At 40.1% G+C, this 13,739-nt stretch overlaps 1 protein-coding gene across 12 annotated transcripts in view; it reads right to left on the bottom strand.

The window, feature by feature from the left end:
• Positions 1 to 13,739, bottom strand: part of TMC3 (transmembrane channel like 3) — a 305,047-nt gene that overhangs the window by 13,413 nt on the left and 277,895 nt on the right. For 7 of the 12 annotated variants that reach the window (XM_048955795.1, XM_048955803.1, XM_048955801.1 and 4 more), the window contains 6 exons: positions 12,197 to 12,447; positions 8,593 to 11,183; positions 4,407 to 6,241; positions 3,114 to 3,257; positions 2,122 to 2,197; positions 664 to 745 (listed from right to left, as the gene is read on the bottom strand). In XM_048955795.1, coding sequence (XP_048811752.1) covers positions 664 to 745; positions 2,122 to 2,197; positions 3,114 to 3,257; positions 4,407 to 4,522 — 418 coding nt within the window. In that variant the 5' untranslated portion in view covers positions 4,523 to 6,241; positions 8,593 to 11,183; positions 12,197 to 12,447. Of the gene's footprint in view, positions 1 to 663; positions 2,198 to 3,113; positions 3,258 to 4,406; positions 7,972 to 8,592; positions 11,184 to 12,196; positions 12,448 to 13,739 lie in introns of those variants that run through there. The other 5 variants (XM_048955802.1, XM_048955806.1, XM_048955804.1 and 2 more) reach the window with 5 other exon arrangements.

Genomic DNA, 13,739 nt, shown 5'->3' on the forward strand with positions numbered 1-13,739 from the left:
TGAGCAGCACAGTCTATAATAGTTCCCACTGTTTATTCATTAAGTACTACCTGAAATCTAAGCAAAAGAAAAATCTGCCTCATCGATGCAGTGTGAACAGCAAGGTAGAAAAAACATCAACGTGTCAATGAGGAAAATATGATTATGCCCCAAGCTCTGTTGGATGAATCTGTAATTACCAGCAGTATTTACTCAAGAAGCTGCTGCACTGGGTGATGTAATGCAGCAATTCCATTTGCTGCGGAAGCACAGCAGCACAACCTAAGTGCTGATGCGATGTTCAGGGCTGCCTTGATTTAATCTAGGACTGCTGAGGTGCCTTCACACGGCTTGGTCCTGGGCTTGACCCATGGATGCTGGCCCACAGACTGTGATGAACTATAACCAAAGCTGCAATGGACAAGGCAAATTTCTTATTTCTATATTTACTAATTTTTTTGGTTACTCCACACTAAGATCATCAATGAGATCTGTGCAGTGCCTAAGGCATCAGGAGGAGTAAAAAAAGTGAAGCTCTACATCAAAGTCATACTGTGGGTGGAAGGTCGCGCTTAACACTTCCTCCCAAATACTGTTTGATTCAGTAAATGCAAACATGAACCTTAAGACCCAGCATTTCATCAAACGCTTTACAGTTCCATCCCGTTAAATCCATATACTTACTCTCAATTTTTTTAATTCGCATTTCCCAAGGAATAAAGAGCACCACAAAATTATATGCCAGTCGAAGAAACTTCCTCCAAAGCTGTGGGAGAAAAAAGCAGAGAAGAAAGGTGATAACTTTGCATGGAGAGGAAAAAAAAAAAAGGAAAATAAAGAAATGCATCAGTGTCTTTCATCTGGTATTGCAAGAAATACTAGCAGTGTTCTTTATCATCATCTCAGACCATGTCTGTGGGGTGGAGATGGGCATAGTGAGATTTAGAAATGCACAAGATGTGGGAGGGCTCCTTAGCTTCTGTTCTCATTAATAATATTATGAAGGGGTTTTCCTGTTACACTCTTTAATTTGTGCTTAAAGAAATAATATAGTTGCCCTACACATAATGAGTGGTGCTGATTAACTTCTGAATTATATCCCTTGCAGAATATCTTCAAGCAAAAACACACAGTAGAGACAATTAGATTAGATACAGACTCTAGGATGAAAGCCTTGATTTTGTCATAGGAAGAGGAATATGAACAAGAACGAAACCCAGTGTCTGATTTACCAATGCAGACTCTTAGCAACGCAGCCCCTTAGCACACTCCTCTTTCTGGTTGACATCCTAGCTCCACTGAAGTCCGAGACATAAAACAGTATTTATGTTTACAGCATCCTACTTCCACTGCATTTTCTACACACAAAGGCAGAACAAGGAAAGATGACAGTTATGCATGTGGCCTTTCATTTGTTCAAATGAATAAAATGCATGGTGTTCTGTTTTACCATTATAACCCTGACTTCTAGAATTGAAATACATTGCACTGTGAAAAGTCTACTCATTGTGATGACACAAATGTTATTGACTGCTTAGATGACCAAAGAACTCTTCTCTGTTGGTTGCATATTAGGAACAGTTTCCTGCATGTTATTAGTTTCTAGTAATCAGGGCCAGAGTCTATTTTCAATTGTGTAAATAGATTTGCTAAGATTAGATTCGAATTCTTCGAATATGATGCAAGCAAAATTCTTTAACAATGTATTTACAACAAGCTATTGCAGGATTGTCTTCCAAACTAAAAGCTAGACACATTTTTCATGCTCAGCTATTGAACTGTGGCCCCATGGTCTGCTGAAATTGCTCTTCAGAGAATACTAACATCGTATTGTTAGTATCCCATTCCCATCACCCTCTCTGGCAGACATCAATATTCGTATGATTTGAGAAGGACGATTCTAACGTGTTAACACAAGGAGATTTATCCCTCACACATCAAATTAGCCTGAGAAATTGAAATGACTAAATTCACAATTGAAAAAAAAAAAAGACAAAAACCAAGTTCTTATCTACTTCTTCCTCAGTAGAGCTCTCAAGTTGGAAATCAGAATGACATAGAAAACATACGTGTCTGTGAATAAAAACTTTAGACAACTTTTGGTATGAAGAAGAGATATAATTTAAGAAAAAGCAGACATACCTCCGCACCAGCAGCCTGGTAACCTCTGGTTCTAGTGAGCCTCCCTTCGTACTTCAGCACAATCTCCTTTGCCTGTCTGCACAAGAAGGTGGAATTTTGCTTGACATTAAGCCCAGTGCTCTGAGCCTTCAGTTCTGCACAAGCAGCAAACAGCTGCAGCAGAATGCTCTGAAACACTGCCATGGATTAGGTTTCCCTATGAAATCCTTAAGCAGGCAAAGCTTTTTTCCTACTGAAGATTTACTGTCACATTAAAAACACTGAGAGCTCTGCCTGAGAAAACTTGACATTCAAAACTTTTATTGCAAGAAGGGTTGTCTGTTCATTTATTTCTTTTTCCTCTCTGTCCTTTTAACCCAATATGGCACAACCAAAATGCCTAAAATAAGATTGTCATTAAAGTGTGGTTCATTTTATGTGGATACAAAAGAATTGCTCTGGCAAGATTCCAAGAGGTGCGTATTCATCTGATCCTACTGCTGCTCATACAGTCTTTAACCTCAGCAGCAGTTGGATGGGGACCTCTGGAAACTCATAGACACAGAAGTTGTGGGGCAGCAGGAAGGCAGAGAGTCACAGAGTATGTAACTGAGGAAAATCACAGAATGGCTTGGGTTGCAAGGGACCTCAAATGGCATCGAGCTCCCACCCCTGCCATGGGCTGGGTCCCCCACCAGCTCAGCTGCCCAACATCCCATCCAACCTGGCCTTGGGCACCTCCAGGGATGGGGCACCCACAGCGCTCTGGGCAGCTGTGCCAGTGCCCCTCCACCCTCAAAACCTCTCTGCTTCCAAGATTAAACAAAGACTCTGCTGGGATTTCCTCAGGACTGTAATGCTACCCTAGCATCAGATGGCTTTTAAGAGAAAGGTGCCAGATGAAGAGGAAGAAAATAACGTGATCCCAAGCATATAATGCTGTGAAAGACATGACAGAATTTAGTCCAAATGTTGGGCATGCACCCTTTGCACTGTATGTTTGGTGTTGTTACCTGAGCGCCCGCAGCTTCTGCCTCATCGGCCACGGCCTGCAGCGGATGTTGGACATGACCTCCTTCTGGTACTGGATGTTCTGGAAGACTTGCTCCGGGTCGTGGCTGTTAGCCTTCTCTTCACTGATATCCTCATCTGAGTTGCTGAACACCCCGCAAGAGGAAAAACAAGACAAATTATTCCCATCTAGATCCCCATCATCTGTTGGTTTGTGCAGTATCCAGTTCACAAGAACCACCTAACAGCAATAAGGGAACTCACAGAACCCTGTTGTTTCAAAGTTGATAAATAATCTGGATGACTTCCACATTGATGGGATGTGTCTCTTCCTCCCTACCTCTTGCTGCTCACTAACTCATCCATGCTCCCCAGCTGAATTCTAGTCTTTCCTCTGAGTGTTTCCAGCTTGTACATCATGCTAACAAGATCTTCCACATATTTTTCTGGAAAAAAGTGCCATCTAAACTTTTCCATCAGAAGTACTTAAAATTCATTTACTTTCCATGCACTCTCAGCCTTTATCTTTGATTTTAATAGTGATAAAATATTTCCTTGTTAACACAGAGAGGGAACAAAGGCTTAGCACATTCTGACCCTTTGCTCCTGTTCTTTGCTGATGGGGATAGAAGCACAAGACCACAGTGCACCAGGAATTAAATTGTAAAAATTACACGTGCTCTGATGTAGATTTCTATGGATGATTATTAAATCTTCTGATGCTGGCACCACATTCACTTAGCTGCAGCTCTCTCGTCCCATTTGAAACAGGGAATTTCATGTGAGCCAGCAGCATGAACAGAACCGAACACCTCCAACATCAACCAGCTAGCAAGTTTTCCAACTGCATCTCTGAGTCTTCACTGGGAAAATTCTCTGCAATTTTGCTGAAAAAGCAACATCTTTGAATCACTTGGAAATAAGTCAGAACCTTACTATTGCCCTGTAAAAACATTTGAAGGATGCACTTGGCCAGACTGTGTATCCATCAATCCACATTCTGGCTCTACCCTCGGCCACTGTGGACATTCAAGGAAAATGCATAATACAAATGAAAGGTATAGAGATTTCCTACTCTGCTATTCTTTGGAATTACAGTGAAGGTGCTTATGGTGCAGCAGGGAGTATGACTGGTAGAAAGGGAAAAAGAAAACAGCTTAAAAATCCATCTAAATATAGAGAGAAGAGTGATTCTTCTTTTTCATGTTACTGCACTCTAAATAAAAGACAGACAAGATCTCTCTTTTCTGCTCGATAACGAAGATTTGCACTTCAGGAGAGAGGAGGATCCCTACCTGTGGGGCGGCTCCTGGTAGGTGTAGATGTTGGTGTGCCGCTTCACCATCCGAGACTTCTTGCTGGACTTTGCAGGCTTTGCTGCTGCTGCAGCAGCACCCGGTGCTGCTTCCATGGTGGCAGCTGCCCCAGCACCAGGTGGGACTCTGCCACGCTAGGAGGAAGCCTTGAGCCCCTGGCTGGGCATCTGTGAAGCAGCCAAGTGTTACAGAGCAGAGAGCAGTGAGCAGTCCAGAGCCCCGAAGCAGAAGATCTCGCCCTGTGCTGCAGCGGTGGCAGGACCTGAGCCTGGAAGTGCATGCATGCCTTAAAGTGGCAGTGCACAGCAGCTCCCGCCAGGCTGCTTCTAAGGAAGCTTCCCAGGAGCAAGGAAGGGAATTGAATCCAAGGGCTTGCCAGCTGCAGTCCTTACTGCAGAGCCAGGTTTCCCTTGTAACATGATGGGATCCCTTCAAATGCCATCCTTCCACCGGGCTTACCCACTCTGGGTGATGTTTCCACTGACATCATTGCTTCATATGTTTGAGCGAATGTTCCTGCTGACATAAAGCAAGAATTGTTTGTATTTTGGTCTTTGATAACAGAGAAAATGCAACAGCAGTTTCCTGCAGGGCTTCAGGCTCTTTTCTGAAGGACAGACCCCGCACAACGGGGCCGCCTCTCAGCATGACCTGCATTCACCATGTCTGGATTTAAGACTTCTCTTTTGAAGGGATCAAAATACCAGCCCTTCAGACAAGCTCACACGACCAAAAAATTCACTTTTTGTCAACATCTGCAGCACCTTAAATAAGCTCAATCTCGTTACTTACTGCATAATTTTCAACATTTACTTTAAGGATGAGTTTACAGAGAGCATTCACTTATTCCTAACTTGGAATTTGTTTCCCTTAATATTTCTGTGCACAATGTGGCAAGATTTTCAGTTACATAAATCAGCAGTGTGTTGTAGCTCACTTTTATTTGCAGCCTTTCACAAGAAAGAACATTAAGTTCTCTCTGCTAAATTGCACGGGCTGCTTTTTTTTTTCCTTCTGCCTTGAGATAATAAAAAATATTGCTACTTGCTGAAAACTCTTACTTTCCACTGTTATGGTTCTGTCTGTTGTACTCTATGTATTTAGTTCAATAACTCAGCAGCAACTCAGTAGTCACAAGCCTTATTACTATGTAGGTAACTCTTGGACCAGAAAGAATGAGGCTTGTGAAGCCCAGAGCCCAGGTGTGTCTTGTCCGAAGCCTTGCCAGAAACCTGGGACAAAGCAGAACAGCCTCAGAACAGTAAAGTAATGCCGGGTCCAGAATTCAGTGAAAGCAGGCAGCTGTGCTCTGCACCACCCTTTTCATTCCTTCTTTTTGTTACATGCACATGGCATGTAACACAGCAAAAACCATTGGTAGAAACATCACTTCGCCATGTTCTATTTACAATATAGCTTTTTCCATGAATTGACCTTGTTGATCTCAACTGCGTTCTGAACATCTTCTGTACAAACTGCCCTTAGACACAACAGAGACTCCGGTAATCAGCTTCCCAAGAAAAACAGAACATAATAATTTTAATTTTTCTGCGCTGCATGTTATTATTTTTCATAGTGAATCTGTAGAACAAAGGCCGTTAAACTGATAAGCCAGAGCTCTATCTGTGTATACTTAAATTCACTAGCTTTTGGAATGGTCTTCGCTGTTTGGCTTCAAATCCACAGGACAGAAGAAACACCCTAATGTCCTTTCTCTGTGTCAGAGCATCCATCAAGTGAAAGCAAGCAGCCAAAAGGGGCGTCTACCAGCCCCGATTCGTATCTCCATTAAAGGGCTAATCACTTCTTTCCATCTGGAAAAACAAATAGGGGAACAAAGCCAGAATTTTCTCAGTCTGAAAAGCCCTTTAAAGCTCTGATATTCAGGCAGTGCTGCAAACACACCCACTTCACCACTGTTTTGAACCTGCTGCAAGATATGCTTTCAGCTTTATAATTTAAAAGCAATAAAATGTTAGTTCAAATTATTTCCTTGGTTGTAGTTAGTTATTTGCCTTTGCATTATGGCCAATGGCACAGAACTGGGGGCAAGATTCTGTTGCTGTGCTCAAGAGAATAAGTGAATAACTCTCTATTCAGGCCAGCCTGCTCAAGTCCATTAGTTTGGTGCTTATTCCGGTTATGTCTACTCATTGCTCTCATTTAGAAAATTGATTTTTTTTCTATAGATGCATCATTTCAAGCAATGAGAAGTGGCGATGCCTCTTTGTCACCCTGTATCATACAGAAATACTATTCTGGGCCAGACAAGTAGAGCATCTAACAAATCTGTCCACCTTTCCACCTTTCAGGCTGTGTTAAACCCAACTGTTTCTGCCTCTGCCTCACTGTTCCTACTTCCCAGCAGACCGTGGGCTTTCAATGCAGTAGTTTTCATCTGAAGGAGCCACAGAGTAAAATTTAACATCATTTGTAGTTCCCTGTGATTACACAGGTCACAGAGAAAGCAGCGTCCTTTTATGTGATGATGGTATAGCACCAAAAACATTAAAATGCCAACATTCACAATTTATATGGATTTCAATTAGCTGAGATATCTTAACATGTCAACAGGGAATATATTAATTTACTTTCTCTTTATAAGAAGAAAGCCTAAAATCTTAAGGCAACAATTTAAGCCTGATGTTTATACGACTCTAATAGTGCCAGTGCTAGAATCTCATCTATCACGTGAAGTTACTACCAAACACTAAAAGCACAGTGAGCAGCCAGAGACTCAGAGCCCATCTGACAGAAGGATGCACAGGATTAACAGAAAATAGAAAGCAGGCTCCAGGACCTGATCTCTGAAGTTGGTGGCGCATCCTCCATGGCCCATATCCCTCGCAATGGTTGCTCTCTAAGGAAGGAGGGATTCGCTCAGATCTGCAGCAGGGCTTTAGGTTTGCTTTTCAGCCCAGCAGACAGTCCAGCAGCCACAACACACAGCTGCCTGTACCAACATGCTCTGCTGAATCCTTAAACATACTGGGTTTTTTTTTACTCTGAATGAATACTACAGTGGTTATAAATTAGATTTCAATTGCCATTAAGTGGATGTAAAACAGGACAATAACCTTTTACTGCAAGATGTATAATAGCAGCTATCTGTGTGTAATAGGAAGTCTCATGTTTGATGCATAGGGCCATTTTGCATTTTCAAGCAGTTAGCCACAAAAAAAAAACAAAAAACACAACCCAAGCTGGTAAACGACAAACATTGAAAATTCAAGCAAACAAGCTTTTTGTGCTTGTTCACTCCTTTAGAGATTCACTGTAGACTTCCCATCTTTCCACCACTATAATTTAATTTGGACCTTTTCAACACTTCCCCACTTGGGAAATTCAACTCCTAATACTAAAGTGAAAATTCAAAAGTTACGAATGTTTTCAGTTACCTCTGTAAGAAGAGAGTACTGTCCATTGGACAGGACAAGAGGTTTTATGTTGGGCCAGAGAAGGTTTACTTCACCTGCTTAGCCCCTAAATATATTTAGAGTTGAGCAGATGGATTAGAACAGATGGGATTTCAAGGGTAACAATGCCAAAAATATTTTCTTCACTTACTGGGAGAAAATTGTTCTACTGGACTATACCAAATCAGTGCCTCCCCATGAGTTCGTTTGCACAGCTTTATTTCATACAGTAGGTTTACTGTTCAGCTCCTGCTAGTAGCCCTGGCTGACATGTATCACTCTTGGATGAAGGGGAATACTCTCACTGTGGTTCAATTTTCTTGTGAATGCACATGCCACATAAAAAAATCTCTCATTTAAAAAGCTCCCTGTGTACTTAACTGCTCTTACATCATCATAATAGGACTATTTTTATTCATTGGGTGATCAGGCATGACTTCTAAAATATACATTTTGGTGACAGTACAAACCACAGCAGCGTAAATCAAATTCAAGAAACTGTCAAGAACAAAATCAGGCAAATGCTTACACGTGTATTTTACAGCCTAAGAATGGCTAAGGACAGAGGGATCAGCCACACTCAGGACCCATGGTAGGGTAAAGCACAACCCATCAGCTTTTACAGCCAATGCAAGAGATGCACGTTGTCTGCAGCACAGCCCCCCTCTGCCTGGCACTGCACCTCTAACTTACAGCTTTCTACTTTCAAGTAGCAAAAAAGTCAGTCACTAGGAACTAAGAAAACTTACTTTTCAGGTGCAGTAGAATGCAGCAATTCCTTCGATGAGGGAATCTGTACTTTGTGCAGCTTTGTCTAACCAGGAGTATGACGTGCATCCTACAGACATATTCATTTCACCAGAGACCTTTCTGAAAGCACTGTAACTAAATTATTTTCCAGGCTTACGTGAGTCATTATAAGCCAGACCTTGGGAGTCACTGAAAATACAGAAGACAATTTTAGAACATTTAAAATAATAATAATAATTAAAAGAAATCACATTTCAGGAGAGAGTGAAAAAGTAGTTCAAAAAGTAACTGAATAGTCAGGTTGTTGGTTTGGTTTTTTTGTTGTTGTTTTGTTTTATTGAGATGAAAACCTTGCATTTGCCCAATTGCTTCTAAAAGTCTTTGGGAAACATATTTTTCCATTAGATTATCTCATTTTGCCCGAGATGAAGACATGAAGAACTGTCAATGTTTGGCATGCAGAAATTTTTTTTTCAGTTCAATCTGGTTTTCATTGTCCTCTAAACATTAGAATACGGTTTTGCACCATTTCTAACGTTCAATTTTGCATTCCTTTGCAATGGGATGAAGCTCTTCCCTTCTTCAACTAGGGAGACCTGAAACAGAGCAGTTTTTCAGCAAGCACAAGGGCTTTGGAGCACCTTCTCCTGGCCCCTCAGAGATCAGAGCTCACAAAAAAAAAAAAAAAAAAAAGATGAAATCCAGGTAATTTAAACTTATTGCATAAGGAATATTATTAATTCTATTGCCAAATCACCTAGAAGGTCATTTTAGATATTCTGTATGTACTAGCAAATGATAATCATCTGCCCAAGGAAAAATCCCAATTCAGCACCTCTTCATAGTTCTTCTGAGAATCCCGTCTCAGCCCCCACCTCTCAGAGTAGCTTTCAGCAGATCAGTTCTTTGATTCAGCCACCATTCAGCAGCACAGTTCTTACTGTGAGTTGCAGGAGAGGTGATGAGAACGAACCAGTAGGATGAACAGAGCTGGGAGCGCTCATCCCTCTCCACATTATGGTGGATTTATGTCAAAGGAAGAATAAGCAAAATATGCAAATCACTCACAGCTTTCAGTGGCCAACATGCTCATTTGTAATGGCCTTGTGGCCCATTTCTGTTTCTCAGCAAATGAAGCATATGGTGAAAATACAAGGAAAGGCAGCCAGAATATACAGACTTTGTGACATTAAGCCTGGATTTAGAAACTCTACCTATGCCAAGTCCACAAACCATCTCAACGGTACATAATGAAGACATAAAACATCCTTTGCCTGGGAAACAAATCTAGCTTATTATCTCTAGATGTAATTTAGACCTGGCTGGTGATGAGAGGAACTGGTAGCATAATGATTTATTTAGAAAAGTTTTCTAAGGAAAAAAAAAAATAAATCACATGTGGCATTAAGAAATATATTACTTAAAAAAACCGACGTATACATACACCTAGTATCGCTGCCAAAAAGGAAACTTGGAAAGCATAATAAAACAAAATACCAAAGCTTTGGAGACTTCAGAACATTATGCCCTGGCACAAAACCATTCTTAGTATCTTTACACAAAGGCAGCATGCTACAGGCTAAATGTCATCGTAACCCAACCAGATCACCATTTCTCCTTTCTCGACCCTTAGACACACCTCAGTTTATAGGTATAATGGCGTTAAGATTGATGTTGATTAAACATAGCAAAGCATTTTTGTTTTACACAGCCTCCAAAGTGCCGTGCTGCTTGAGCTCACTTATGTTGGTTGACCTTGGAAGTAGTTGAGTCATGGGCAGTTCTAGCTGCAATCTCAACAACCATCAAATCATATACATTGTCATGGTCTTGTTATCTGGACTTTGTACTTTCCTACCATGGAAGAGTTTTCACATACATTATACAGGAAATGAAGCAAAATGTAATTATAACATTCAACATCTCCAAGACAGATAGATAGCATGAGGCATAGAACAGAGTTCAGCAGTCAGCTTTCAATAAATCTCACCAGGTAGGAAGGATCTGAGTGCAGCATACATCACTAAGTCACCTGCTTCAGAATTGTATCATTATCTCATCACAGGAACAAGGGGTTATAAGGTTATTGCAATTTCAAACAATCAGCTTTAAGCAGGTTTCTCTAAGGGACTTTCATTCTTTACTTTTACACATCTTCATTTGGGTTTTAACATATACTACAAAATTCTATTATGTCATATTAAATTGAGTTATCTCAATGAAAACATTTCTACTAAGGTTAACCTGGACATTTAATTCCATTAGTACCAGTTTTTCAACATAACAACTTTTCTCATAATAGCTTTTTATTCTCAAAAGGAAAAGACACAGCTACAGAGCTTTTGAATGTTCTGATGTGATTGAGCTGAACAGACGAAAGGTACTATAATGAACAAAATCACATATTTGCCCTTGACTTCAGCAGATGATAAATCAGGCCCACAGCCTTTGCATTAAATGTTTGTAACCTCCTTTCTAGACGGGAGCACAGAAAACTGTCACATTTTCAAGGGGAGATGTTTTCTTAATTCATTTCTTACAGGATAAAAGTATTGGGATTTTGGCATGTTTGGATACGGGGGAATCTTCACTGCAAAAGAAAAATAAAAACAATGCAAAAAAAGTTATAATATAGTTGGAATCTCTGTTTCAAATAATCCCAAATAATCTTTTCCCCCAAGGACCTCACGATGCACAAACCTGTGCCTTACACTGCTACTAAATTAAATATTGATGTGCTTATTATGGAGGTGGAGTGAGTGTAAAGACTCTCTCAGTGGTTGTGATTTTTCCTCCCTGCCAGCACACATTAAAAATGCCATTTTTCTTAAGTTTATCTATTGCGTTCACTGCTCCCATGGTATTTTTATATGTTCAGTAGGTGAAATGTTTTGAGAAAGCCCCTTCATAGACAGTATAGGCTTAGCTAAATTACATACTATGCGATACATGCTCTACAGATGCACATAGGCAGACTCCAAGGCTCAGCTTGTGCAAAGCAATTTAAGCCTTGGTGAAAGGACTGTGGGTCACAATCTATTATTATTTAGTTTTTCATTGATGTTGCACAGCAGAAGTACAGTGATCAGCTTCATGCTTTGCTCTCCTTCCCCTTTTCCTTATGATGGTGTGATCATGAAGTCCTCCTGTACTCACAAAAATTCATTTTCACATATTTTTTAAAAAGCCTATGTTCTTAAAGTCTTAAGATACCCAGTTCTCTTTATAATTCAAGAATATATACAAGAAGAAAACACAGAAATTGTATAAAAGGAATTGAAACTTTTTTTTTCAGTTTCAATTACATAAGTGCAATTTCTTTATATACTCCTAAATCAGCTGTAACTAAGATTAAGTTTTGGTAACTGGTTTAAATACCTAAAGAACTAAGCTGAACCAACTCCAGGTTAGGGAGTTATTTAGCTCAGTGTGTGCAGTTTGTACGTACATTTAGACCTTGAAATTTGCATTCTAATTTAAAGCATGAGAGAGAGTGAGACAATATAAACAACAAAAGTAATCTTAAAAAAAAAAGAAAAAACGTAAAAGAACATGAGCCAGAGTTAGTTCTTTAAAAGTAATTAACAAAAAAAAAAGTCTTACTTTTATCAGCAAAAGGATTTTCCTTTGAGGCTTTGCTTCCATTATCGCACAATGAATCTTCCGACATCAGAAAAACAGATGTTCACTTAAGTCTGCACAAATGCCAAAAGCTCTTTGTCTTAATATCCACTCTGGAAGGACTTCTTTGTTAATGAGGACAGATTAGCAATTTATTAATGTTCCTGCATCTGCTGCTGCTCCTGAGTCTTTCCCTTCAATGTGGTCCAAGTCAAATGCTATACAAAATGAGTCTGAAAGAAAGCAAAGTATATAATGAGCTTTGTACAGGCAGAAACCCAGTGAAGAAACAGGGTGAGGATGGTGTGCTGCTACGATTTGTAAATGTAATGGTATGTATCTGAAGTTGATGTGCCTGGCTATGAAAAATAGACCCAGGACCCCTACATCTGTATGCACCAGTAGGCTAAGCACAACCATCATGCTGGAATTTGTTGCTCTGAATTAAGTGCACTGGTAACTTCACATTTAAATGTAGTCTCCAGAGCTGAAAAAACAGCCTGTGGACTCACTTCTCGCTACACAGACAGGGACAAAACCCCACGTAAAGAACGGAGTTTCAGGGGGGAACTTAGAGGACTTGGTATCTCCCTCTTGTCCGAAGGAATCCGGCAGTCAGAGCTGCACGCTTCTTGCAGAGAGAGCAGAAGGCTTCACCGTGTGGTCAGCTTCGTTCCTTGTTATTATCAGACACTGACAATCACGGCTATTGAACTAAATCGGTGTAATTCGGGTCTAGATGTCCATCCTATAGCAATGGCCTTGGCTCACATAGACTTTACTGATGCTATTCCTTCTGCTTTTCCTGTAACTTACTTGCATTGCACTTATGATGTTTCTAGCTGATAAACAACTACATCTACTTTAACTGCACACTGGGATGCAATGATGGGAATCTAAGAGAACACCAGGAATACTAAATTCACATGAAGTTAATGTGGAAGTCAATAAACAATTAAACCCCTACAAGAAATCCAGATCAATATTTAAAACTTAAAGGTTATCCCTCAAATTCAAAAAAGAAATGGTGAATAATTAATTAGGGGAAAAAAAAAAAACACCTGAAGTTTGTAACATTCAGGATGCTTTTATTATTTGAGTACCTTGTATTTACTTTATATTCTTCCTCAGCATAAATATTCCATGCTCTGCTAACTACTGAGTATCTGTAGATGTCTAGAGAGATTATTAACACATATCAGTGGGAAAGCTAAGTGATTGAATACTTAGGCTGTGATTCAAAGTATGTTGAAGGCTTTCAGTAGGTTTTTTTCAGCGCTCTCTAAAGGCTTTGAAAATGCTGTAGTGGGACCAAGGAGACCCATTGTAAAGAACTTGAGAATATCAACACCATTTCTATAGAATGAGAACTCCACTTCCTATTATACCCCTGTCCTGGAGTAGCTGAAAAGGTGGGAACACAGTGCAGCTTCCTTCAAAGTCTTCACACGCTCCTACCTGAAGAAAATTCATACATTTATCTAAAAAACATCATCTGTGGAAAGGTAAAGTTCTCATAATAAAT

Source organism: Lagopus muta, chromosome 10, assembly GCF_023343835.1.
Source record: "Lagopus muta isolate bLagMut1 chromosome 10, bLagMut1 primary, whole genome shotgun sequence".
NCBI classification, from domain to species: Eukaryota; Metazoa; Chordata; class Aves; order Galliformes; family Phasianidae; genus Lagopus; species Lagopus muta.